Raw genomic sequence first — 27,513 nt, forward strand, 5'->3', positions numbered from 1 at the left:
AAAAATTATACTGGACAAAAGATCAATATTTTTAACTAAAAGGGTCAAAGATTCGCACAGTGCCGATCAGCAATTGAATAGCATGTCGAAACCATAAACCACAAGTATAACTATCACATTCTACCAAAGTAACTATATGTATGGTATAATGATATTTACCGCTATAGACATAACTTTCAATCGTCAAATACAGATAACAAAAATCAAACAAATTCAACTTTCAGAACCACATACATTGCCAAAATATGAATAATTTGCAACAATTATAGATCGCTCATTGTAAAGAGCAAAATCGTCAAAGCCTTTCCATGTTAATCCTTCAGAAAAGAAGATGATACAGACAAGCCCGCGGAATTTGCTAATCCATGTTAAAATGTGATTTCAAGTATTGCTGCAAAATGCATTCCATCACAAATTACAAGAACCCATCGGGCCAGGGTAGGGGGCTTAGTGCAGGAGTTAAAGTCCCTACCATGTCGAGCCACTCAAAGGGCAAAGAATCATTCTGCATCATTCCCTTCACATAATAGGGTATCACCACATAAATAAGGACATGTATACTAAGGCTATATAACATGCATCTCAGGCATAGAGATAGACAAAGAGCATGCAGGCTCATTTTAGCCACAGACTCGCAAGTTGACTAAAATGCATGAAGTTTTATATCGATTAACAAACATAATTCCATCAACGAAAACATTGTCGATGACGTAATAAGATGTCTGTTAAGGGATGATACGAGTGATTTAGGGACGTATCAAGTTTTAAGCAAATAAGATTCATTTTTTCTGTTGGAATAAGTTGGTACCATTATTATTACTATTATCTATCAAAGAGACAATAACTGAATCAGTAATGTATAGCAGTGGTCCGCTAATTCCCTAGTTGGAAAACAGTCCCCACAAGACACCATTTGTCAATTAGCGTGGAAAACGCTTTACAAGATAGTATTTCCATGCATGGGCTGATCTGCCGTGAAAACGATCGCTGATGTACAATACTGAAATACGCTTTAATATATGTGCTATTAGTCGACTGCAAATTAATCCACTAATCTGGTGATGCAGCAGTAGGCTTACCATATTTTGGAAATGTAAAAAGAGGACACTTTTTCAGAAATTTCAGACATGCAAAACTGGAGAAGAATTCTCAAAAACCGGTATATTTTTCCCACTTCGTGATCGGTTGACTACAAAAAAAAAAAAAAAGGTCATCACTTTTGCTCAGAGTTCAAAATAACGTTTTTTTCTCTACATTGCCAGGTGGATGACTAAAAAAAAAAGGTCTTCTTTTCGCTCAGAGCTTAAATCACAACTTTTCCCTCCGAAAAACCCGCCGGAGCTTCACTTCTGCGCTAATTTACGGCATATCACTCGCGATTTCCTCTAAATCTGACCTAAATTTTCAAAAAAGAGGACAAAATCTCAAAAAAGAGGACAAAAGGGCGTCCTCCGAGGACACTTTCAAAAAAGAGGACAAATCCTCTTAAAAGAGGACGTATGGTAAGCCTATGCAGCAGGCTATTACTCATCCATAACACATTATGTCGAGATAGCAACACGAGAATTAGTTGACATGCTACCGCTGCGGGATTTCACAAAAATCTGGTATGGCACGGTCATTTTTGGGAAAGGATACTTCCAAAGGAAGGTCAGACACTATCGCCGCTTCTAACTTACGAGCAGCAAGTTGTGCCTTAGCAATATCGGTTAAAGCATTTCTAATTCTATTGAGCTCCATCTCGCCGCTATGCACCAGTGCCTCTAACTTGCTTGCGGCAGACTGGTTTTCAAGTTCCAGCTTGGCTAGATGCTGAGACTGTACTTCCTGTGTGTTGTCTTCGCTAGGCAACGAATCAATTAGAACATCGATGTCTTTCGCCGTCCGCGTTATCAATGTAGCAAATAGTTTAATGCTTTCATTATTGTTCACTCCAGCCTCCTTAACTCCCGACTTCTCCATCCCGGCGAAATTTTCGGTGGGCGCAGTTTGTTGCAGTATTCCGACGCTGTTACAGAAGTGTTCAGCCATTTGATTTACTGCATCCTGAAGCTGCGTCAGCCTGTCCGACATGATATTTGATTTGGAAGCTTGCAAGTATGAAAGCAGATTACTGGAAATAAGGAAAAATCATGATGATACTTTGAACAAAGCAACTGTCATAATAATATAGGCCTATTGTTGTTGAAATTCTATACTCAATGCGAATTGATATATTATTAAGCGTAAGACCTTGGTAGCTTTCACACTCTATTTAACGTCCACTTGCGAATGAATAAAACTTTATTAGTTCGCTTTGACACCTGATGAAGGAGCAGCGCTCCGAAAGCTCGTGTAACTAATAAAGTTATATTCATTCGCAAGTGGACGTTAAATAGAGTCCGGAGTGGAATTGGTGGCAATGGCACGCAGGATTTTCTGTTTAATTGCTTAATTATTCTATACAGAAAAGCTCTCATCACGCAGGATTTATTTAAAAAAATGGACCGAGATTCCATATAGGAATAGAGTGTGAAAGCTACCAAGGTCTTACGTTTATATATATCGTCTGCTATCGGCGCAACAAAGTATTATAATATTAAGGAAATATCAATATGGTATAATATCATAAGTATACCGTAGTAGCCTATATATATACAGAAAATCAATATATATAAAATACACTATTCCAAATCAGTGGCTGTGCAGAAGATACGGCACTTCTTCGATGGCAGTCAGACATCGAAAAGTGTTCACCATGATCACCGATGAATGTTTTCCATGAACACGAAAAAAAAATTATAAACGTCAAAATATATTTTTTTTTGTGCCTTTCGAAAGACGAATGTTAGGGTTGGGGTGGGGGGTATTAGGGTGGGGGAAAGGGGGATATTAGGGTTGGCGGAGGGGATATTAGTGTTAGGATTGGTGGATGGGGATATTAGGGTTGGCGGAGGGGATATTAGTGTTAGGATTGGTGGATATTAGTGTTAGGATTGGTGGATAGGGATATTAGGGTTGGGGTGGGGGGTATTAGGGTGGGGGAAAGGGGGATATTAGGGTTGGCGGAGGGGACATTAGTGTTAGGATTGGTGGATAGTAATATTAGGGTTGGGGGAGGGGGAGATAGCGTAGTCGTAACGATAAGCGCCCACCAATCTGGCGGACCGGGTTCGATTCCCGTCGGAGGTTTATGTGGGCTCCTCTTCCCTCGCCGTTGCCGCTCTTACGGAGACAAAAAAGACCAACGAAAGAAAGCACTCACAAGGAATGGAAAGAACTAGTAGAAATTGGAGGGAGCTGACTTTGGCGACAATCGACAAGGCAAGCGCAATTGCTTGGTGCCGACAGCACGGACTGCTTGCGAAACAAATGCGATGCCCCGAATGCAATGGCGATATGGCGGAATACGAGCGGAGCACAAAAATCGGATTCCGTTGGCAATGTCGAGACCGCGACTGCAAAACGACATTGCAAATTGTGAAAAATAGTTTTTTCGAGGGGACCAGATTTCAACTTCAAACCACCATCGAATTGCTGTATTTATACTCGTATGAAATGGCGTCGTACAAAAATGTTAGACGGGAGTGCGGGATCGCTAGCGATGAGACCATCTGTAACTATCGCAACTACGTCCGAGACATATATGCCGAGTATTTCGTGGACAATCCACTTCAATTGGGCGGCCCTGGAAGAGTCGTTGAAATCGACGAGTCGGCCTTTGTCCGCAGAAAACATAATGTTGGAAGAACGGTCAAGACGCAGTGGGTGTTCGGGGGCATCGACGTTGAATCGAAAGAGGGATTCCTGGTGGAAGTCGAGAGACGAGATGCTGGTACTCTTTTGCCCATCATACAACATTATATCCTGCCCGGAACGACTGTGATATCAGATCTCTGGGCAGCGTACAATACGGTGAGCAATTTGGGCTACCAGCATCTCACAGTAAACCACAGATTAAACTTTGTGGACCCGATCTCCCACGCAACGACAAATCACGTTGAATCAATGTGGGCCCGAGCGAAACAGAGAAATAAGCGGGAGTGCGGGACTCATCGTACTCTCCTGGATACGTACTTATTTGAATTCATGTGGCGCCTCAAATTCGGCGACGATCCATTTCAGAATTTGATAAATCAGATTCGCACTCGCTATCCTGTTTGAATTTATACTTATTTACATCCATGATTTACACTGTATTTTTTCGTTGGCTTTGCTACATTTATTATATTTCATTCGTTAACAAAACAATGCGTGAATTGTACCGTCTCCAGTGCTCCTCAGACAGACATGTGCATTGTGCATGGTGCAATGTGCATGCAGTGACATATAGTGGTATATTGATATCAGAGCAGGGGCTACCAACTCGAAAAGAGTAAAGGGCCACTTTTTCAACTTGGTAATCGCCGCCGGCAGCATCATGTCAATTTCAAGGAATAGGTTAGCTAAGGTTCTACGGTACAGCATCACTCGGGTACCAAATCGTTTCTCCACACCCTTCCTACGGGCGGAAATGAGTGAAACACACCACTAATGATGCATCAGTACGGTGTTAGTGCGTTCTGCTTCACCCTAAGAAGTCAAAAAGTTAGTACACACAAGCAGAAACAACTTAGTACACACGCAGAATCAACTTGTCATGAAAATACATACCGCATAGGCTATTTATCGTGTATCATACAATACTCATTAGGATTGATTGTGAATGCTGCATGGCATCAACTGTATTTGTACTGCGTCTGCTTCACAAGTTGTGTAGGAGTATATTTACCAATAGTTTGAAAGAATAGTTTTGGCTACTGGTCATTCAACGACGTCTATCCCGATACTTTTCAACTTTCAATTTGCCGTCGAAGGCCATCCCGACAGTCGTCAAGAACGTCCACATTCAAATCTCAATTTGATATATCGGCCCATCATTCCGAAACATGCCACTTCATTAGGCTATCATCCCATCACTTCTGTTACTTTATATTCAGTGTCCAACTGCCCATCCTACAAGGCTACAACGACGTAAGTGCCTCTTTACACTGTCTTATGGCTACAGGAAGTGTGGTGTCCGAATGTCCGGTTTCAACGACTACTAAATATCGTTTCAATACCTTCCAATTTTTTCGTTCAATCGCAATCTTTTCGTGTATTCGAAAGGATGAAATATCAACATACTGATTATCATCAGTTTGCTCCAGCATCACCTATCGCAAAGTATGTCCTAGCGGCACGAGCCTGCAGGCTTGAATTCACCCGCTTATGTTTTTCCATCGTTTGTAATGATGACTCCGCGTGAATTGACGTAACCTATTGATTCAATAGGCATCATATTAATCACTCGCTTATATTTGAATCAGTTTTGTAATGAACTAGAACGATCTAACCCCGTGCTCGAATGAAAGATTCGATACTTTCTGTCTTGGCAATTGGAAAATATGTATCTTTTGAACGGATGGTAATTGGTGCTGAATGTAATGAATGGACCCTAACATTCCCCACCTCAACCCTAATAGTAATAATATCATATTATTAATCGTTGGGTTATATGTTTCATCTGAACAAGTCACACACAATGTACATGCGATAAGACAAAATGCGATGTAATGAGCAGATAGGAGGATGTAGAACGACACGCATGCAGTTGCGATCCTTTTAATCTAATTTCCACCTCGGTCTAGAGTGCCCGATGTCGCAGTTCTTTTCTATGTTGATCTTATCGAAGCCGTGCCCGATGTCGCAGTTCATTTCGATGTTGATCTTATTGAAGCCGCGGTCCTTTCCACTAGTTCTTTCCATTCCTTGTGAGTGCTTTCTTTCGTTGGTCTTTTTTGTCTCCGTAAGAGCGGCAACGGCGAGGGAAGAGGAGCCCACATAAACCTCCGACGGGAATCGAACCGGGTCCGCCAGATTGGTGGGCGCTTATCGTTACGACTACGCTATCTCCCCCTCCCCCAACCCTAATATTACTATCCACCAATCCTAACACTAATGTCCCCTCCGCCAACCCTAATATCCCCCTTTCCCCCACCCTAATACCCCCCACCCCAACCCTAATATCCCTATCCACCAATCCTAACACTAATATCCACCAATCCTAACACTAATATCCCCTCCGCCAACCCTAATATCCCCATCCACCAATCCTAACACTAATATCCCCTCCGCCAACCCTAATATCCCCCTTTTCCCCACCCTAATACCCCCCATACCCCAACCCTAATATTACTATCCACCAATCCTAACACTAATATCCACCAATCCTAACACTAATATCCCCTCCGCCAACCCTAATATCCCCATCCACCAATCCTAACACTAATATCGCCTCCGACAACCCTAATATCCCCCTTTCCCCCACCCTAATACCCCCCACCCCAACCCTAACATTCGTCTTTCGAAAGGCACAAAAAAAAATATATTTTGACGTTTATAATTTTTTTTTCGTGTTCATGGAAAACATTCATCGGTGATCATGGTGAACACTTTTCGATGTCTGACTGCCATCGAAGAAGTGCCGAAGATACATCAATACACAATACAGCAAGATCTTGAATTGAGACGAATGAAACAAAATTCCAAAATGCAAATCTGGATAAATATTGTTACTGAGAGGATATATTTTTAGTGACAGTGTGCGTTTCATAGGGGAGGCTATCGTTGGCATGACAAAATGTTTAAATATATTTGGCTTGTCGTATAAGTGACCGCTGTGGTGGATTATGGGTGAAAATGGATCTGTACGGCGTACCAAAATCATTCTCTAAATCGGAAAACAGAAATGTCTGTCGACGGAGAGAGGCATTTGCAGGAGCAATTTTCCAGAAACAACAAATTACGATCAAGTTCAGTAGGTAAAAAGCAAAAAAAAATAAAAGCTTTTTTTATTTGTGTTCTTGATTTTCGTCAAGTTTTGAGAAAATTTTCTGGATTACATCATGCTCTACTAAATGCAAAATTTCGGTTTCATTCAAAGCATGTTGTTCTGGAAACATTTTCCTCCGCAATTCCTTGGATAGTGAATGACCTGAAGTCCCACTGATATCGCTATCAATAGTTTCATCTTCTTCTGATGAAATACCCTGCTGCATATTCCAATTGAATTGTGTCTCCTTGGTATCTTCAAGAGAGCTGAGCATGTCTCGCGCGGTCAATTTTTCGACATTCTTACGACGAGATTCGACCTTCTGTAGCTTCGATTCTAGGTAAGTCAGATAATCGTTGTTGCTTTCGTAACTAGCGGTAGCTGTATCAGCTTTTGCCGTGATAGGATTAGGTGCGTCAGCAAATGCGTCTTCGAAGCTTTGCTCCAATACCATAATTTGTTCGTCGCCCGGCACTTCCCAAGCATCTAGTGCTGGTGCTGGCACATCCTCCAGATTATTCATCATATCGACAAAATCATCGCCATTGGCTTGAAACTGTGGAAATACATCTCTATCGTGTGGCTGTCTAGTGCCAGGAGCCATTTTTTCAGACGACTTCGGAAATTTTCTATTGAAAATACTGCTCGAACAACAATCCTATATGGCTATATATCTAGCTCACTAAACCTCTTCTCGGTAAATAGACTTTTGAGTGACAGCGACTGTGAATAATTCGTGGCAGTACAGGGTTAAATTTCTTCCAAATGCAAACCCGAGGATTTCGATTTATTAATCGGCGTACTTATACAATGTGTTCGATCGTCGATTGGTTTGTAACATATTATCATTGGTTTGGATGGTCTACAAACGTGAACATATCAGCAACTTTCCATGTGGAACATTGCATTTGTATTGTATCACAGAGACGTTGGCAGTGATGTGGAACAGATTAACCCCAGAATGTCACATTGTTAATATGAGTCCTGCTTGATTGAAATTTGCCGTGTAACACAATTTCCCGCCCAGCACCATTGATGCAAACGAATATTGTTTTGCGGTGACGGATTTTCCTCAAATGTTGCAATGCTATACTGCACGACGCACATTGCCGTAAATATATTTTTGCATCTAGCAGGATACTTAACGGATCCTCTTTCTACGTACCATCATCATTAGTCGATTTGTTAAGCGAGGGCATATTCGCTCATTCCGGTTCCACCTTGACATGAAGATCAGGAAAATCATATCGTCGGACGGCACCCGTCGGTATCTTTGCACAGATAGCCACACTCTTATATTATTGTGTATGTGTTACCTATTCAATTTGTCTGTTGTCCTACCTCGCCCAGACATTGCTTCATTGATATTTTGCTATCGTCGTTTGATTTTCCTTTTTTAACTAACATTTTTACGGCCAGACTGTATAGAGACAAGTATGCAGGACTGCAGGTGTGAACAGACCAGTTGACCTGCACGGTCCTCACGGCCGTATCGTTAATTCCTTTTTGATACCGAATACTGTGCAATGTGCATTGTGCATGAATATTTTCTGTACCGCCATAATTGCTCCCAAGTTGTTTCGACACCTTTCTATCTTTTCATTGTATCGCAGTCTTGTGATGTTTTTGAAACGATGAAAATATTAATAAACCTGATTGATTGCCGTCTGTTCAAGCATTTTGGTTGGATGAAAATGAAGACTCTCTCTATGTGTGTTCGGGTTGACAGCTATCCGACAGTCTTCCAGCATTATCCATTGTCTAGTGCAGTGGTTCTCAACCTTTTTCGCCTCGCGGACCGGTAAAATTTCAAAAAATGTCTGGCGGACCGGTTAACTGTCAAAATTGAAATGAAGCCAAAATGTAAAGCATGCAACCGTTTTTGGCAATTATATGATGCTAGAGAGTGACATTTGGAGGGTTTTGATCGTATTTAATAATATTCATGATGGCATCCATGGGATTTTATGGTAGTGAGTCTGCCAAGTCGAGGTAAAATTGCCTTGTCCAGATAAACGTGCTACCGCTGAGAGTCGTTTACAGTCTTTCGCGGCAAAGGCCGTGGGTTTAAATGGCCACGCCAACTCAATACCGACCGACAATATCAAGAGAAGAAGAGTATCGGAGTCGAACCTAGCACCTTGTCGTGCTACCTAGCTTGCTCATTGCCCACTGCCACCAGACGCAGGCTACTCCGGCAACTGCGAATACAGTGCGTGCCGCAAGAAAACACATTACAGCAGCTATACCGGCCATCCGCAAATCCGGGCCGAAAAAGCACTTCGTCAGCCCACCCCCAAAAACGTTGATCTTGGGGCCCCCACAGGGCGATACGCCAAACTTCCGGGGGCTTCGCCCCAAGACCCTACACTTGGATTGATATTTTCACCTGTACTTGTGATCACATCCATTCTACTCAGCGTAAGCAGAGAGTTTACGTAGCTTATCGCGACAATGGCGACAATTTTCGATCATTCACGACTGAAGCGCTTTTCTCGCGGTCGAATTTTAGGCCCAAATTTCGGAGTCCCCTATGTTAACCTAAACTTCATTATGTGTGGATACGTCGTGGTGCGGCAATGGCTGACGCCGAAATGCCTATAAATCATTTCTCAGAGAACGGCACCTAATAAGCAAAGACATTTAGGAACACTGAATCGTGCAAAGCCTGAAAAGAAATTGAAAAATGTTGGAAAAAGTTTCAAATAAAACGCTATGATTTATATTCATTTGCGAAATAATTTTGGGCCCTTTTCAAGCTCGGCCCCTCTCCAATTGGGCGGTTTGGGGTGCCCCAGTTACGGTCCTGCACAAAATAAATGAATCGAAAACCAATGATCGAACTGCGATGCTTAGTAATGAGTGAACTCGTATCTGTTCTGTATTTGTCGCTCGCATGTCGTCAAATGAAACGTCTTGTACTTTAAGTCAAATCGAACATGTTTCTAGCCCTAATGTTACCTCACGAAGTTTTGAGTCAGTTTAAGATTAGATGTTTTATTTATTTTATCAAAGGACAAGCCTTCAACATTGCATCTTGAAATTAAAGTATAAAATTGTAATATTCCTCGCGGACCGGCAGGAATGTCGTCGCGGACCGGCACCGGCGGTTGAGAACCACTGGTCTAGTGGACATTGTCCGCATTCAAGTCAAAATACAAACAATTTCTACTGAATCAATACTAGTCAGCCCACGAGTTTACCGGACCACGACCTGAGATGTCGATCTCGCCTTCCGACACATGGAACCTCTTTTGTCGCCTGTCCTTATATATTATATTCTTTAAATTCTCATTCAGTGTGCATGCCTCCTTTTTACATCGCCTAGGCCAGGTGGGTGCCTGATTTCAAATTGACCGAGCAATGAAGCCTCTCCCCTTTCCGACCACATAAGTTTAATGGTCATGGTCATCAATGCCTAATGTTATTCCAAATTATGTACTATAGCCATGCTTCATCGTCTCCCGCATGACAATCTCACTCGTAAATGTGGAGCAAGGCTATTCAACCACGGCTCTCTAAGATAAGAAAAAAAGCCAAACTGTTTGGTCTTAAAGTCTGCACAATGTACATGTACAAAGTGTATAATAGTAGCCCAAAACAACAATAGTCAAGGAAGCAGTATAAGTAGATAGCAAATGCTAATTGAGTGTTCTATCGAGTAACACCTAACTTCTTGAATTTACATCAACATTTGATACAACTCATCCACCATAAAATATTTGGCGATTCTATCCATCAACTCGGGTCGACCATGCATCTGTCAACGATAAACACCCAAACAGAAAACATGACGTTTGAACAGAGATTTTTATTGAAAAAGCACATTTATCAAGCCGTATCAAAGGAAACTTGGATGTTAGCTGTAGGGCTTTTGCACAAAAAATTATTTATCAAGTCGAGCCGCAGGCAGTTGCTGTGTCGGTGCATTTGACTAGTCTAGCTAAAGTAAAATCATGGCACATCACGCCTAAGTGATCCTTTGCATCCGGAGTTCCACGATGTGTTCAGACACTGATTTCGCGCTGTCAAGGTAGTCATCTACCGTCTGGTACAATATCTGATGCATACCGCCGTGATCTGCGGAGGAGTGAAGTAAGCTGAGAAGCTGCTCGATTACGGTAAAAGGAAGGCAAACATCTTTTTGTTTGCTGGGTCCCGCGTCGAACTGTATGCAAAGTTTAGATTTTGCAGACTCAATCATTTCAACTGTGAGGCTTGTGGCTTCATCGAGCCGATCGAAACACACCAACAGTCGCAAAAGCTCCGGGAGGTTACAACTTTTGTAGGCGGCTACAAACCACGCCGGTAACATCGCGTTAAATCCGAGTAAAATTTTTGCGGTTGCTTTAAAGTACATTGAACCAGGTCCTGTGGCACGGCAATACCGTTCTAAATACACTTGCAACAAACGGTAAGCCACGTCTGCCGCGGTCCAGTTACCGAAGCTGCTTTGCCCGCCAGTGCAGTGTTTTCTGACCGTCTCGTTTCTTTGCAACCATTCCCAGGACTCTACGGCTGTTTTATCGTCGGCGAAGGAAAGCCTCACACACTTCGACGCCAGCGACTCGAAGATACTCGTCAACGGAGCGTCAAACTCTTCGCACAACGACACTGCATTATCGTACAGACCTGAACGACACAAAAAAGATGAAATCTCAGACACAGAAACCATCGATCCTAATGACGTCGCCGGAAACTCATCGGAAATTTCAACCAGTTTGACTTTCACCTCAACAAGCTTCAGTTCTTTTTTAATATCTCCAATCTCATGCACGATAACGTTCGATCGCTTTGGCCTTGACTCCACGGATTCCGGGATAACCGCGGGGACCGGATTTCCAACAGGATGCAGAATCCATCTATGACAATCCTCCACCAGATACAAACAGTTGATACACGCAGCGTAACAGTTGAGCTGCTTCCTCAAAGAATCCGTCACCCCTTCCGATTTCACAATGCCCTGCCCGATTTGATAGCCTTGCTCGTACATCGCAGACGCCGCCTTCCTGAAATTACCTCTCCGCACGTGAAAAGCGTACAGCAAATCGTAGTACTGATGATCGGAAGTGAATATTTCCGTTCCCCGCGAACGATGCTGTAAGATATCCACAAGGTCCCCTTCGAGAGTGTCGTACTGCAACTCGACTAGTGTCTTGTAGTCGCTTCTCTCGCAAAGCGACACCGCGAATGTACGCAGGCAGTCCTTTTTATGATCCGAATCTGGATTATGCATGATCGCTTTGAGCGAGTCACCGTGCCTAGCGAGTACGTTATTCTGCCGGAACTTGCTAGACCACAGCATCGGCAAATTCGGATCGTGGCCGTGAATTTTCGTGCATTCGATCGCGCGGTCGGCCAGCGCCAGCACCTGTTCCGGTAAATCGAGCCTCTCAAATACCGGCATGATTTTAGTGTAGTACGCTACTTCTTGTTCCGCCTGGGACAGGGTCTCCTCGGCGTCGTTCAGCAGCCTGTTGCACATGTAGTCCTCGTCCGCAATCCCGGACGCGGCCGAAATAAAAGACTTGACCGCTTTTGAAAAATTACCGGCGTGCAAGTGACAGTACGCTAGCATGTATTCCTTGGATTTCGGGCACCAGCTACACCAATCCCTGCATTTCTGCAAGTACTGTTGTAGCACGGCAAATTGGCAGTGGTTAAGCAAAAAATCCGGCAACGCCAACGAAGGCCCCTCCGGCCACAAGAGATACATCAAAACATCGACACAGGACGTCACCGTGCTTTTACGCAGCAAGTCGCCTTCGCGGCCTTGAGCTACAAGCAGACCTTTCACCAATTTCCCACCGTCTCCCGATATGAAATATTCTAAAACGGTTTTGTCACCGCTAACAGCAGTAGCCTTTGATCTTCCTTGCTCCTGTAGCACATTCGCTGCCGAAAATGATTCGGATAGAGATAAGTTCCGCAGTTTACTCTCCAATTGCCCCTCCGGAATGTTCTGCGCCATTGTGCAGGATATCTCGAGCAACGATTTATGCGCTTCGATAACCGCGGTGGTGCGCGAAATCAGACTGGAATCTTCCTCCAACAAGTCGTTTTCCGCCTCTGGTCTCTTGAAAATCGTCAAGAATATCAATAAAAGCGTCGAGAGCTCAAAACGATTGGAAATATGCCGTAAAACGCAGTGCGACAACATTTCGATTCCGCAAGTGCTCGCGGGCCAAGATGGAGCATCAGGTATATCTAAATCGCTCTCGCAGTCTGCGGGTAGCAGACAGCATAACAAAGCTTCGACTGCTGTATTCAGGTCTGAAACATTGTCGAATATCTCATACGGATCATCGATTCCGGCGCCGACAATTTCAGGGGTAACATCCGATATTACATCATACGGCGAATCCCCAGAAAAGCATATACTGTGCAGTAACGAGTCTAGGTATTCGCTCCCTATACAGCTGTGGAGTTTTTGGAGGCTCAGCAACATGTTTTTTAACTCTGTCAAATCGTTATCGGAGCATTTCTTGGGCGGAAAAAGCCTTTTCAAAATTTCAGCGTCGCAACCGATACACACCGATTCCAAAGCCGACACCGGCGCTAATACGGACACGCACCCTTTCTTGATAACGGACATCATAAACTGGTCAGATCCTTGCGACGTGGCGATGCCTACGGTACGTGAAATCACGTGCTGGTATTGCGTGAGTTTTTGGTAAAGATTGTTCCATGCCGTCACTTGCAAGACGTCGTCGCTCGCCCCTTCCTCAGGCATCATATCCTCGAGTTGGCTCTGGATATACTTTGACACCATGTCTTTGAGATCTGAGATTCGGAAAGAGGAGCTGTAACGTACTTGTATGGACCGAAGTATCGCGGCGGGATCGAACATGCCAGGGGTGAAAATATGATCGACGAACGACTCTCTGACGTCTCTTTGGGGCAAGAGAGGCACCACTTCTGGCGGTGGGTGGTACATTACAACATCATGCCACACCCCCGAGTCCGACTCACAAAGAGATATCACATCATTTTCCTCCGCGTCCCTCCATATGGCAGTGATTGTATCGTGAGAATAAGCGAAATCAACAAGGTGGCAGTGAATTTGGTCACGAACAAGCGTTGCAGAGCTCGCGGAATGGCTCTCAAACACAGAAATTTGGTTGTGTCTGAAAAATTCCACTTTGTAACGCATGAACTCAGCGTGATCGTGCATGCCCACAAAGATAGCGATGACTTGCGACGCAGGACAATATCTGATTTTGTAATTCTCATACCCGTTCAACGCATCTGGATCGGGTATCTCCCCGGAAAGGTCATGGTTGAAGATAAGGTCCTGCGTGTCAAAAGACCAGATGCGCAACTTTTTGTCTTTGCAAACAGACAGGATGAACGCGTGAACGTCCGACACAACAACTGTAAAATCCACAATCATTTCCGGGCCGCCCGCATCACCCCATGGATTGATGCCAGCTAATACGCGAGACACTCGGGAAGCACGATTTATCGATGAAACAGATATGCTTTTATTAGTCATAGTGAGCAAATTCATTTTGCCCGTTGTCGTCAAAATTGCAGCAGCTAGGTATCTATATTCATCAGGTGTCTCCGACGGAAGAGAGGTCGCACTCCACCCGGTAATGTCCCCAAACGCTTCCGCTTCGTCAAAATGGCAGTTTTTTGTAATATCTTGAAAATCAAACTTTGGCAAACCTGACAACAGCGAGGGCTGCGGCGTTCCAGGACGTGGCATACCTCTCCCCATGTTTGGCTTGTCAAGCACTATGTGATGAACAGCGTGTAACGTACAGCAAGCAATGTACAATCCGTCATCGGCGAAAGAAACATGCACCCAGGGCAGAATCTTGGAACCCTCAAATGTAATCGCGAAACTCGCTGCGTACAAATCAGTGTCGAGGGAATACTCAAAAATTTCCAGCGTGTCCTTGCTCGTCCTCCAACAGACGTTTCTGATCGAATTCTGCAACGTTATTGTGGTTCCGCCTCCAGAATCGGTGAAGCTATCGCACTCTCCCTTGTCATTGGCACCATCTCCTTCGAGAACAGTGATTCTGTTGGGTCTGCACGTGGATAAAGATTGCAACGGGAGCTCCTGCATCAACAGATGTGGTTGTATTTTGTCCATGATTATTTCTACAGAACGGTCCCATCTATGTCTGCATATCGAAAAGAGAAGTTGAATAAGATAGAGAAAGCAATTCAGTCAAACACAATGACACGACAAGTCAAAGTACAGTAGATGAGGTAAAGGAGAGATCTTAAAAATCCGATAATAAACAAGAGAGCAATGATGTAGAATAAATATTATATACATTTTCAAGAGAATGCTTGATATTACTCACACAGTTCAGCGGATAAGGATTGCCAGATTGCTTCTTGCAAACATGGAATTTAGTCTATTTAATAGGCCTATACATGCTGAATGTTTCGGCTTTAGCAAGGTATGCAAGAGATACCAACAGTCTGATCATAGAACGCATACATTTCCACTTCTAGTGTCCACACAAATATTGGACAATAACTAAATATGCACGTAGTAGGCTATCCTGCTGACTACCATAAGGACAAGTCAATGTCATTAAATGTTTTGTCGAGCAACATGTCTGCTAAAAAGCAACACAATGATAGCTGGTACTGGTTCATTCAAAGGATCCTGCAGCATTACAAATGATGAAAGTATATCCTAAATTTGGCCTAATCAAATTATATGAAGCACGAATAAACATTCTGTAAGACCAGTGGAGAGTTGGCCATTCCAAACAAGAAAACCTTGGCTTCAAATTCCAATTAACAAGCGATACCTGGGCTTTGGATGCTAAATCACACCCTTCTCCAGAAAACGAGTATTATGGAGCTTGAGATTCACGCATACAGTATATATAAATAACTGTACCGAATGGCGCCTACATCAATTCTAGATTGTTGTTAACTAACAACTTCAAGCAAACCATGGCCGAATATACAACTGGAATGTTAATGACATTTATAATACTTTTTTCAATATTCTGCTCTGCAATTGCATTCACATGAGCAAGAGAAACGATTGGATTTAGACGAGGTCCGATTTAGAATAGCGTTTCTCATAGCACTCAACAACCATCTTATTCAACTCGGCTGCATCAAACCCTAATATTTCCTTCAAATTGCATACAAATTTATACTGAAATCTTTTGCCCGACACTTTTGAGATCATATCGCCGTCGTAATAGTAACGTAACGCACGAGATAATTTCTCATAGTTCATCGCAGGTTTACCTTTTCGCGCACCCCATTTTTGTGCCACTTTTTCCGGGCTCAAAAACTTGAACTCTCCTTCGTTACCAACCCAACATATTACATTGCGCTCATCTGCATCAGTCAAGAGTTCCAATAAAAATTGCCAAAGCTGTATCTGGCCTCCCGTACTTGAAGGAGTTCGGGCATTTGAGGAAACCGTGCTTCTTTCTAATACTGGGCGAGTCAGAGAAGGTTCTTGTTCTAAGACCGGTAATTGAACAGTCATATTCAAGTATGACGAATCAATGGTCTTATTAGATAGCCTTGAATTAGTGAGGGTTGGCAGCTGCATTGATGCAGAACTGCCCACAGTGGTATCAATTGCGTCGATTTCAATCTGTTCTTTCTTTTTTAGAACAGAGAGATGAGACCAAAATATATTTCCGTACGGAAATTTAACAAAGAATTCTTCTAGCGGCAAGTCACACAAGGTTTTACCGTCTATATCAGTCCGCTTGATTACATCAAGATCTACGTCATACCCTTTCGCAACCCATAACATCCACATATGAACCTGATCTGGGGTCCATTTGGTTGGATCAGTGGGCACTGACGTTATGAAATCATCAGAGTTTCCAGTCAAAATATTGTTAGCACTTGAACTTGACTGGTCGGAATTCTTCTGGTTATTCCCACCAAATTCTTTCAATTCAGTGTCAGTCATATTTTTGGCGATTTCCACAATCGTCAATCTCTGATCAGACTCGTTATTTTCCCATTGCACACTCAATTCCACATTCCCAGATACCTTAACTCCTTGATCATACAAACTTAGACTTGGATCCAGCTGTAGATCTTGTAGATAAATGTCAGTCTGATTACTCCAGCTCCTGCCAAGTTGCAACACAACAATTTCCAGTAACTTCTTGAGAGGAACCGATGTATCCATTTCTATCATGAGCATTGAGGATGAGTTACCATTCTTTAGCTTCATCGGGGTCGATTTTCGGTTCGGTTTTTTCCTTTTGTAATCCATTAACACCGATCGAGTTTGAAACTACACGAACACAAGACTTGAAACTATACAAAACACTAAAACAGAAAATCCAAAATTTGAAGCATCTGTTGACAAGGTCAGTCATCTGTAGTATATTCTTACACAGAGAGTATTTTTTAATTGTGACACAGATCAAAATATTCATTTTAACAAATTAGATGGTAATAAGTTTCATAATAATCTGAGAATGTGGGACACTCTAAAACCCTCCAAACCTATTTCACATTACATTACATTTTACATTATACCCAAAGTGACCAAACAGCAGTTTTAATATAGGTTAACGGTGGTTTACAGTAATAACCGTATGTAGGCTGTAGATATATACACCGACAAGATCTGCTCAAGACAGATAATTGTGTTTGCACAGCATTACTATCATATAGGACAGTGTTTGGTGGACCGCGAAGGGGTGAAGCTGTTTAGCATTTTGAAATGTCATAGAATGCCAATGGCAACATTATTCCGATTGATGTGACAGCAGTTTTATAGGCATAAAACACTTCTGGAACTGGAATACTGACGATTTTACATGTGGCGGTTGGTCGAAAACAGGTGTATTGTGTAGGCTTACCTCAATTTTAGACATTTCTAGATAATTACCGAATGTAAGAAAATCAAGTCAACCAAGACTAGACTTGACCTGATAATATCGCAGAGTGGAATGTGGCATCGTCGCGTGCAACATTCCTTTTCGTTACTCAATTATTCTATCAAAGAAACCCTTCATTGACGAAAGTAACCACTGTTTCCCGTCAGGATAATAGGCCTATATATTATACGCTAGGGTCGCCATACGTACTCTTTCAAGACAATTTGTCCTCTTTTTTCACTTTTTGGAAAGTGTCCTCGTAGGACGCTAACAAAGGTCCTCTTTTTGAGATTTCTGGTTCAATTCAACATAGGGCCAAAATCGAGAGCGGAGTCAGAAAGTTGACCTTTTTTTTCTAGTCAACCGACCACGAAGTGGAAAAAATTTACCATTTTCTCATGATTTTCCTCCGGTTTTTCAAGTTTCAAAATTTTCAAAAAGTGTCCTCTTTTCAAATTTCCAAAATATGGTAACCCTATTATATGCAAGCTTAACTTTGCATCGCAATAATAGTAAATTTTCTAAATGGTACGGTATGTATTGTCTCTTTTCTCTTTTATATTATACCTTTATTCTTCATTACCTTGAGATGTTGGCTGAATAGCTCACTCGACTTCAAACCGGTTCCAGTCATAGGCCATACTCACAACCAGAGATTCAGATGTTACTAGTTCCATCTGCTAATAAGACACGTACACATTGTACCAGTAGGCCTACCATAATCCAATAAATAAATATCATTTTGAACAGAACGCTGCTCTATTTAGCTACATGACACGCGACGCGTTGCCGTCTGTTGATCTGTTCTGTAGAAAGAGCACTACTACAAAGTAGTAGAAAGTACAAACCGCAGCTTACAGTTACGTTATCGTCACGGACTGGCGAAAAACACGGACCTCGGAAAACTGAATTCATTGCGATTTACCGCGAGTCTGCTGCGGCCTCTCCTCACCTCATACTTCGTTTATATAGCTCAGTGCTCGCGCCAGGCTTTTGCTTTTGCGGGCCTCGGGCACTGCATGGGATAACACAGATTGATTAGTTAGTTATTAGCTAGTTTCTATCTATTCCACAAGTTATAATATAGAAAAACGGATGAATGAATGTATAGAAACATGCGGTCGCGAATTTGTCATACATTCTGACACAACAAGACCTGGGCAATTCAGATACCATAGTCTCCAACGTTATCCCATAATTTTTCTCAGACGTTCGACCACACCGATATTACATCATTTTTTTTACTTTGGACCCTCGGGAGGTGTGATCCTGGTCTCTGGACCATAAAAATGACGTCGCTCGTGCTTGAATGACTTTGGTTCATTTGTTATTGTCGATCGATGCACATTACAAATGCAGCGGTGATAGTGATTTGTTGCCATGTGTGAGAGAGAGAGAGAGTCTTTATTTTCATCGAACCAAAATACATAACAAACGGCAGTGATGGTGGTACAGAAAATATGCGTGCACAGTATTCGGTATTAGATAGGAATGATCGATAAGACCGTGAAGGTCATCTAGTCTGATCACACCAGCATCAAACAGGTACACTTGACTTTGAACAGTCTATGGCTGTAAAGAAATGTTTAGTTAAACTTGAGAAATGGTATGTTGGTCGGATGTCTCTCATTCAAATAATAAATTTGAAACAGGTGTAGAATGATAACGTGTGTAACTGCGGCGTTCCGGTATTTACCTGGAATTTTTATAAAAGCCCTATACAATTTGGCACCAGCAAGGCAGCCGGCACTTCTTCGTTATTCCCCACACATCCAGAAGTGATCACCATGAAACCAATAAATGATTCCCATGAACATGTTAAAATTTATAAACGTCAAAATGAATTGTTTTTCGCGTTGGGATTAGGGCCAGGGGAATATTAGGGTCGGGAATGGGAATATTAGGGTGGGTTTGGGTCAAGGTTGGGACATCCTACGATTAGGGTCGGGGTGGGAGGTATTAGGGTCGTGGGAAGGTTTTTTTGGGGTCGGGTTGGAGGTATTAGGGTTGGGGAAGGGGGTATTACGATGGGTGTGGGTCAAGGTTGGGATATCCTAGGATTAGGGCTGCGGAAGGGGCTATTAGGGTGGGTTAGGATATCCTAAGATTAGGGTTTCGGGTGAGGGTGCTAGGGTAGGTTAGGGTCAAGGTTGAGTATCCCGAGATTAGGATTAATTAGGGTTTGAAATATTGTTATCATCCCTGCCAACCCTGATCTTAGGATATCCTAACCCCGTCACCTTCATTGACCCTAACCCACCCTAATATCCCCCTTCCCCATCCCTAATCTTAGGATATCCTAACCCTAACCCACCCTAATATCTCCCTCCCCATCCCTAATCTTAGGATATCTCAAGCCACCCCAATATCCCCCTCCCCATCCCTAACATCTCCCGACCCTAATATCCCCAAACCTAATCTTAGGATATCCTAACCTAACCCTAACCCGCCCTAATATCTCCCTCCCCATTCATAATATCTTCCGACCCTAATCTTAGGATATCCTAACCGTAACCCATCCTAATATCCCCCTCCCCCATCCCTAATATCCGTCTATCCCACCCCAACGCGAAAAACAATTCATTTTGACGTTTATAAATTTTTCTGTTTATGTTCATGGGGAAACATTTATTGGTGTCATGGGGATCATTTTTTCGATGTGTGGGGAATAACGAAGAAGTGCCAGGCAGCCACCATCCTAAGTTGGGTAAAACCACTATACTACAGACTACACTACAAAAAATTAGACAAAGTTAGTCTCAAGTTTAAAACATCAGGATGATTTATTCTCAGTTTCAGCAATTCAAGTCTTAATAATGAAGTAAGGTCTTTAAATTGAGACTGTTTCAGCTTTTTAAGTAGGCTTACCATATTTCGGAAATGAAAAAAGAGGACACTTTTTCAGAAATTTAAGACAAGCAAAACTGGAGAAGAATTCTCAAAAACAGGTAGATTTCACCCGTTTCATGATCGGATGACTAAAAAAAAAAAAAAAAAAAAAAAAAAGGTCATCACTTCCGCTCAGAGCTCAAAAACACGTTTTTCACTCCACATTGCCAGGTGGATGACTAAAAAAAAAAAAAAAAAAAAAGGTCTTTTTTTCGCTCAGAGCTGAAATCACCCCTTTTCCCTCCGAAATACCCGCCGGAGCTTCACTTCAGCGCTAATTTGCGGCATATCACTCGCGATTTCCTCTAAATATGACCTAAATTTTCAAAAAAGAGGACAAAATCTCAAAAAAGAGGACAAAAGGGCGTCCTCCGAGGACACTTTCAAAAAAGTCAAAAAAGAGGACAAATCCTCTTAAAAGAGGACGGAGGTTAAGCCTATTTTTAAGACCATATAGAATTTTCGCGATTATTCGGTCTTGACAATAAGACCGATTAGAAACGCATCTTATAAGACAACTTCTGATATACAAGTGTTTCTGGTCCTGTTTTTAGGACAAATTTTACTAATCAAGAAACAACCTAGTCTGTGGTCTCGTAATTGAGACCGGAAAGTTGTCCCATAAGACAAAAACACAAGACATAACAATTCTTAGTTATTGAGACAATTTTGATGCTTCAGTATTTTTGGTTTCAATTTTACCCACTCAATACAAATGCTAGTATTGACTCAGACAGACATATATATTGTTCTGAGTTTTCAATGTTTAGTGGTAATGGGCATATAACTTGATAATGTTATGTAGCAGTGAATGTTTTAGGACAGTGAACTCCTTAGGACAGTATTATCCCAACACTGCAAATTCAGGTCTCTCACGCTCCCCTTCACTCGGAACCTAACACTGAAAAGGATTCCCCCAAAGCACTGATACGGTACTGTTTTCGAACATTTTAGGTCTTACTTTTGAGACAGAAACTACTTGATGAGACTAATTGGTCTTTTTAAGACTTCTTTTTCTAAAAAAATCGACTTGAGACATTCAGACCAAATTTGTCTAATTATTTTGTAGTGTAGCCCATGTTTAAATGTCGACTGTTGCAGATTGTTAGACTAACCGAGTAACCGGTGCCGGTATATTAAAATATGAGGAACTGCTTCATTCCTGAATGTCACTGGAAATTCAAATCGCTAAAAATTTCTTTGTGATATTGCAACCAGACAACAGAAGATGCATAGAGAGTTGTTACAGGTTATATATTTTGTCGTTACGAAATGCAACACACCACGATAAACATTCCATGCAATATGCATAAACTCCAGCCGATATTAGGAATACACTGTGTCTTACAAACCAATGTAGTGATAGTTACAGTAAATAGACGAATAATACCGGCGCTCCTGACTGGAAACAGTGGTTGTTTTCAGCAATAAGTTGCGCGCGACAGAAAAGATTCTTGCATAGAACATTTGAGTAATTAAACGGAAAGTTGCACTTGATGTGGCCGCCAATTCTACTCTGACCGACACTCAATGCATGAATTTGAGCCAGGTATATTTGTGTGTGAGATAATATGATAGTTTTGTAGTCTTTGTAGTAGTCTTCACTCTACAGATTCCACTTAATAGGATCATTACGCTTCATGGTATTAATTCATCTATATTGGAAGCTGCAATGACGAAATTCTGTACTGTCGCATCATGTGAAACCAAAGAGGGTGATGCATCTCATATTATCCACCGAATTCCTACAGAAATGGGACTAAGGCGAAGGTGGTTAAATGCCACAGGAATGTCAAAGTGTCAGATGTGGCAGTGCAAGAAGATATTTGTTTGCAGTAAGCATTTTAAGAAGGGGGATTATGTTCGTCATCGTCGTAAAATCAGCAAAAGACGACGACTGAAAAAGGGTTTGTTGTCAATTACCTCTGGGACAGACACTAAGCCGTTATGACCGTTCCTTGTTTGTTTCATGACAGGAGCTGTACCTTCGCGGAATCTTCCGGCTGCCTCAAATAAGATACTTAATAAAGCTGCTGGGAAACAGGTATAGTTTTTGCTTTCACTTTTCGCTATGTATAGTTGTCAACCTCAACAACAATTACCAAGGAAATTGCAAATAAGAAATTGACCATATTTTTGGGGAGAGATCAAGCATTGGTAAGAGACTTTATGCAGGCTGACTGGTGCTGTCTGTTGTCACTCATTGTGTTTATAGTGATTTTTTTCAATGGTGGTATATCTTCTGAACTTTTGCATCAGGTTGCTATGACGGAACCTTGTCAAGTAAGACTGCATTTCATTTTCCACTCAGACGTGTTGGATTGAGGGGTTGATCCACTCTGTTTAGTCATCTGACCAGGGTTGTGTAACGACTTGAGTCGCAATATGTCGTTGACTCTCGAGACTCGAGCCAATTTGTGTATTGACTAGACTTGTACTTCGAGTCATTGCGCATGACGCGGCCAAGGAAAATGACTCGACACATTCTATACGACTTATTTCAATCTCCTATATCAGGAACGATAATTGAAAAATAGGCCCAGAAAACTTCATCAATTCAAAACACCACTAGATCTTACGAAACAAAATACCAGATGAAGACCCAATAAGGGACGTATGCACGGAATTGAATGAAAGGAGTAAGGCAGAGCGCCTAATAAAAGTATTCCGAACAATCAACATCAAACACAGTTACAGCGGGCACTACGCCAAGATGGATGTTGATTAAGAGACCTTTCTTGGGTCGTTTCAACATTCTCATATCTGCTCACATCATCGTCTCGTTTGTCGCATTGTTCATTGTGTGTCTTGAGCAGATTAAAATTTGAATGCAGAAGTGGTCAGCAACGAAGTACTTCAGCCGCATACACCACTTCCCCAAGTGGTATGGTTTAGAGACCAGTGTTCACAATCTTTTCGACCTCGCGGACCGGTAAATCTTCAAAACATATGTTGCGAACCGGTAAACCTTCAAATTTAACCCTATATTTCATTACGAGAAATGTGATATTGGAAACTTCATTCAATGCTGCCTTTTCCATACTAGTTATTTATAGGTGGGTCCGTGGCTCTATTGAAGTCTCTGCAAGGCGAAGCTCGCTACGTTTGTTTAAAGAACACTAACTTGATTCTGATTGTTCGGTATCCTTTAAAAGAAATGCGACTTTGACGTTTTCTATAGCATCTATTATACTGCCAATAGCACTGCCGTAATTTAAGGGTCACTGCGCTCTAAAAATGATGTGGTGTGGTCTCATATTGAAGCACAGATCGAAAAAAAACTTTAGGCCGCAGCCATTTTCTTCTGAAAGCCACCGTAATGGAGCTGCAATTATATTAATTTTGGATGAGCACCGTTCCACTCCAGCTGCCGTGGCTGCGCTGTTGCTTAACCCGTTGCGAAATTTCTGGCCCGATATCTTCACCGTCACAGTTGCTCAACGCGATTAGGCAGTCACGCCGAGAACGAACTTTAGATAGTTGTCAGCCGATATTATGAAGGAATTATGTGATGGTGATGGACTGATGGTCATGTTTTATATATAAGAATAGGACGTGATCTATTTCTGTCCTATTGAGAAATACACTAGGCCCGATTTGTCAAAAACCAGAAGTGGTCAGTAACGAAGTACTTCTACTTTTTTGAAGTACTCAAGTAGTTTTCCGCTACTTGGGTACTTATTCGAGTAGATCTAATTTCCCGCTACTTCTACTTCGTAATATTTTGTGATACACTTACTTACTTTCGCTATTTTCAGTTTGTCAAGTAGAAGTAGTTTATTCCTCCAATCAAGAAGATATCCTGAGGAATGTCGAGGCAGTTTTGACGGAGTATCAACTAGGGATGGTGTGAATCTCTGAAAGGTTCAGGTTCGTGTGAACTCGAACCTTTTGAATGGTTCTGTGTGAACGCGAACGTAAACGTCATATCGCTAATTCCAACCCTGTTAATGTACATGATACCTAGCGACGACTCAGGCCACAATGCTGCAGTAGGCCTACATACTGACTTTCTAAACGTCGCCAAATGTATCAAGACTATCAACTGAAGCAATGAAATGATATAATAATCCTGTAAAATCCTTATCTTTCGTCGCTTTGCCAACAATTTCGACGAGGACTTGAAAGGGAATATAAGCTTACGTCTTAACGGTCTGGGCCAGACCGGACAATGTATTAGGCTGAGTGATGCTACGTTGATATTGAGCAGAGTGTAAAACGGGCTTTAACCCATTAACAAGTTATATAGCAGTAGCCAACAGCCCAATCGCACGGATTTGGTTTTTTGATACAATAAACATATGAAATCGAGATGGACCCCGCACGCTAGCAAGATTTTATGAATCAGACAACGATATCAATTACATTGATTGGTTGAATAAGAATCATTCGCTGACTAACTACATGTAGGCCTAGCGTATTTCGCTCTTGATGTTGTGTGATTGCGGGTCAAGCTCACAGCAGAGAGTCACTAATTATTCACAAATGGAAAGCTGGATATTTCAAGCAAACTTTTGTAAAAAAGCAGGTAAAATATTTGAGATTTTCAAGGTGCGTGCTCGTTTGGTGTTGATTTTTATGCTGCCAGCGCCATGCATACAGTGGCCCGCAGTTGAAATGCTATAAATTTCAACCAAAGATGTTATAATGACTGTAAAATTGTTATATATGAAAAAGGTTCACAGTGCAGAACCTACCAAGGTTCGTTTGTGAACATGAACCTCTAAATGTCAGAGGCTCACACACAGAACACGAACGTGAGCCTCACGTTCACACCATATCATTATCAACATTTGATTTTCATAAAAGTTGAGTAAAGCCCAGAATTTTCGTCGCGCACAGTGGATATGGAATGACCAATATGATTTCACGAAACTACTGGTGAATATAATTTGGGTAGCGGGTTGCGTGGTTCCGTGCACACCGCATTGTTGCCCATATGAAATATTTCATCACAATGTATATGGCCCATCATAACGTTTGAAACTGATGTTTCGCAATCTACCATTTACAATACATATCATATCGTAATCTAGCATTCCATGGCGTGTCCTAATCTGGAAAAGTGGACTCTGACTTTTTTTTCAGCTTTAGACCTGTTTTAGCATATGTCACCTTTGAAATTTTCTTGACAAAAGACATGAAATACATTTTCCGCTGCATACCTCCTGTTATGCATCAATATGAATCAAGCTCTGCACCTTTCGCATAGCTCCATTTGCAGCTTTTGACAATCCATGCGAACTAATTACGATCGTTTTCACAACTACTTACTTATTTGAGTAGATTGAAAGTCAGTCAATTCTACTTCAAGTAGTTCTAGGTTGCTTATGGAAGAAGTACTTATACTCGTACTTGAGTAGATTTTTTCGTCGCTACTTTGACCACCTCTGTCAGCAACACAAATCCTCCTTGACTGAACAAGTGAGCACCGGTACCGTGTGCCTACGTAGCGTAACTAAACCACCGTGGTGTGTAAGACATAATTCCTTTATAATATCGGCTGCCTAATCACGTCGAGCAACTGCGACGGTGAAGATATCGCGCCAGAAATTTTGCAACGGGTCAAGCAACGATGTCGCGCAGCCGCGGCAGCTGAATTGGAACGGCCCTCATCCAAAATTAATTTTTTTGCAGCTCCATTACGGTGGCTTTCTGATGAAAATCGCTACGGCCAAAAAAAAATTCGATCTGTGCTTCAATTTGAGACCACATCATTTTTTGAGCGCAGTGCCCCTTTAACGAGGCTTGTTTGAAATTATCTGTAGCTTTCACAAATATCTTGCCCGAAGCTAGAGTTGTAGAGTACTTTTAAATAGTTTCGTACAACACTTGCAACGGCGGTTGAGAGCCACTGGTTTCTACTTGGCAGTCATCTTTGCCTAGAATACTTCTACTTCTACTCGAGTAGAAATATACACGGTACTCTACTTCTACTTGAGTAACAATGATGACTACTTCTGAGCATTATTTGTTTAAATGCCTACGATTATCTCTGGTGGTACGATCTCGAGTGCATTTTGCAGGACTCGGACGAACAGGATGTCACCGCGCAGGAAATAGTAACCTATCAATCTCCGGGCGATGGCTCGCCACACTGTGAGTGCAACTCGCGAAGCGCAACTGCCGAAAACGCGCGCTGCGAGTGCGACTGCAGCCTGTCGAACGATACGTGTGACAGATCAGCAATCCAGGATCACACATACTCGTTTCCGACGGACCCGGATCGGCTGTTGCAAACGATAAAAGAACAAGCGAGGCGGGTTGTGAGTCTGAAAAAGGAATTGAGGCGCGAATGCCAGCAGCATTTTCGAATGAAAAATATATTGGATAAATTACGGATTGCTAACGGAAATCGCGCGGTCGACTATGCGGACTTGGATGTATCACCGATGGTCGATATAGTTCTGACCACCGGTATTGAAAGCCCAGCCATGGCACGTTGCTTATCTTGCCGATAGGACACTGGTGGGGCTGAAACCTGATGTTCTCGGTCGCCAGATTGCAATGATCATTATCCTTATTTAATTTTTTACCCTTATTAAATTTTTCTCATTGTTCGAACGGCGTGTTTCTGGGAACAGCGGGAGGCTCGTGCCTGTATTGTCAATATTAAACGTGATACGTAGCTCGCGGAGCCTAGGCCAAGCTATGTGTCAGTGTGGGTGGGGTGAAGTTAGCATATCTAGATTATCTGTAGCTGACAGGCCGTGAAGTCGGTTCGCTTTACCAACGACTGCGGACATGTTCAATCTACTGACTCGTAGTACTTTTCTGTAGGCTACTCAAATGACCGACGTTCCTGCAAATCTACTCCAGGAATTATACGTTTATTGTTATTTCCAGTTAAATAGTAATCTCTATTCATATTGAATTGAACCCGAATAGTTACGGCTGACACTCGTCAGCAACTAGTAGAGAATTGGAGTTATCCAAGTAATTCAAACT

The 27,513-nt window shown here is 42.2% G+C and overlaps 5 protein-coding genes and 1 long non-coding RNA gene across 6 annotated transcripts in view; 2 read left to right on the forward strand and 4 right to left on the reverse strand.

Moving 5' to 3' along the window:
* The window catches only part of LOC145439715 (uncharacterized), a 129,356-nt gene extending 119,754 nt beyond the window's left edge, over window positions 1-9,602 (forward strand). Inside the window, exon 2 of the long non-coding RNA XR_013915323.1 lies at window positions 8,844-9,602. This is a non-coding gene — a long non-coding RNA (uncharacterized LOC145439715). The remainder of the gene's footprint in view (window positions 1-8,843) is intronic.
* Window positions 6-2,073, reverse strand: LOC145439709 (mediator of RNA polymerase II transcription subunit 21-like). Its single transcript, XM_080317274.1, has 2 exons — window positions 1,508-2,073; window positions 6-1,058 (listed from the first exon to the last, which is right to left on the reverse strand). Exon 1 carries the CDS (start codon window positions 2,071-2,073, stop codon window positions 1,579-1,581), a length of 495 nt encoding a protein of 164 aa, XP_080173400.1. The 3' UTR covers window positions 6-1,058; window positions 1,508-1,578.
* On the reverse strand, window positions 6,385-7,781 carry LOC145439705 (uncharacterized). The gene has a single exon (XM_080317269.1). It carries the CDS (start codon window positions 7,434-7,436, stop codon window positions 6,852-6,854), a length of 585 nt encoding a protein of 194 aa, XP_080173395.1. The 5' UTR covers window positions 7,437-7,781; the 3' UTR covers window positions 6,385-6,851.
* A 1,026-nt stretch (window positions 9,603-10,628) lies between the features above and the next one.
* On the reverse strand, window positions 10,629-15,841 carry LOC145439678 (nuclear pore complex protein Nup160-like). The gene has a single exon (XM_080317218.1). The coding sequence runs from the start codon at window positions 14,934-14,936 to the stop codon at window positions 10,803-10,805; it is 4,134 nt and encodes a 1,377-aa protein (XP_080173344.1). The 5' UTR covers window positions 14,937-15,841; the 3' UTR covers window positions 10,629-10,802.
* On the reverse strand, window positions 14,967-17,149 carry LOC145439690 (GA-binding protein alpha chain-like). Its single transcript, XM_080317237.1, has one exon. It carries the CDS (start codon window positions 17,061-17,063, stop codon window positions 15,861-15,863), a length of 1,203 nt encoding a protein of 400 aa, XP_080173363.1. The 5' UTR covers window positions 17,064-17,149; the 3' UTR covers window positions 14,967-15,860.
* Window positions 17,150-21,074: 3,925 nt separating this feature from the next.
* On the forward strand, window positions 21,075-27,213 carry LOC145438972 (uncharacterized). The gene is made up of 4 exons (XM_080316378.1): window positions 21,075-22,114; window positions 22,178-22,472; window positions 22,542-22,609; window positions 26,592-27,213. The coding sequence occupies exons 1-4, from the start codon at window positions 22,100-22,102 to the stop codon at window positions 27,024-27,026; spliced, it is 813 nt and encodes a 270-aa protein (XP_080172504.1). The 5' UTR covers window positions 21,075-22,099; the 3' UTR covers window positions 27,027-27,213.
* Window positions 27,214-27,513: the final 300 nt, after the last annotated feature.

This window comes from Botryllus schlosseri, chromosome 5 (assembly GCF_051294905.1).
Source record: "Botryllus schlosseri isolate E-star chromosome 5, Bs_hap1, whole genome shotgun sequence".
Classification (NCBI taxonomy): Eukaryota; Metazoa; Chordata; class Ascidiacea; order Stolidobranchia; family Styelidae; genus Botryllus; species Botryllus schlosseri.

Bases quoted from the DNA above. Each gene is read 5' to 3' on its own strand.
- LOC145439709 (XM_080317274.1), bottom strand. From the start codon at position 2,073: ATGTCGGACAGGCTGACGCAGCTTCAGGATGCAGTAAATCAAATGGCT.
- LOC145439678 (XM_080317218.1), bottom strand. From the start codon at position 14,936: ATGGACAAAATACAACCACATCTGTTGATGCAGGAGCTCCCGTTGCAA.
- LOC145439705 (XM_080317269.1), bottom strand. From the start codon at position 7,436: ATGGCTCCTGGCACTAGACAGCCACACGATAGAGATGTATTTCCACAG.
- LOC145438972 (XM_080316378.1), top strand. The intron at 22,473-22,541 runs GTTTGTTGTCAA...GTTTCATGACAG, and splicing joins AAGACGACGACTGAAAAAGG to GAGCTGTACCTTCGCGGAAT. The intron at 22,610-26,591 runs GTATAGTTTTTG...TGCATTTTGCAG, and splicing joins ATAAAGCTGCTGGGAAACAG to GACTCGGACGAACAGGATGT.
- LOC145439690 (XM_080317237.1), bottom strand. From the start codon at position 17,063: ATGGATTACAAAAGGAAAAAACCGAACCGAAAATCGACCCCGATGAAG.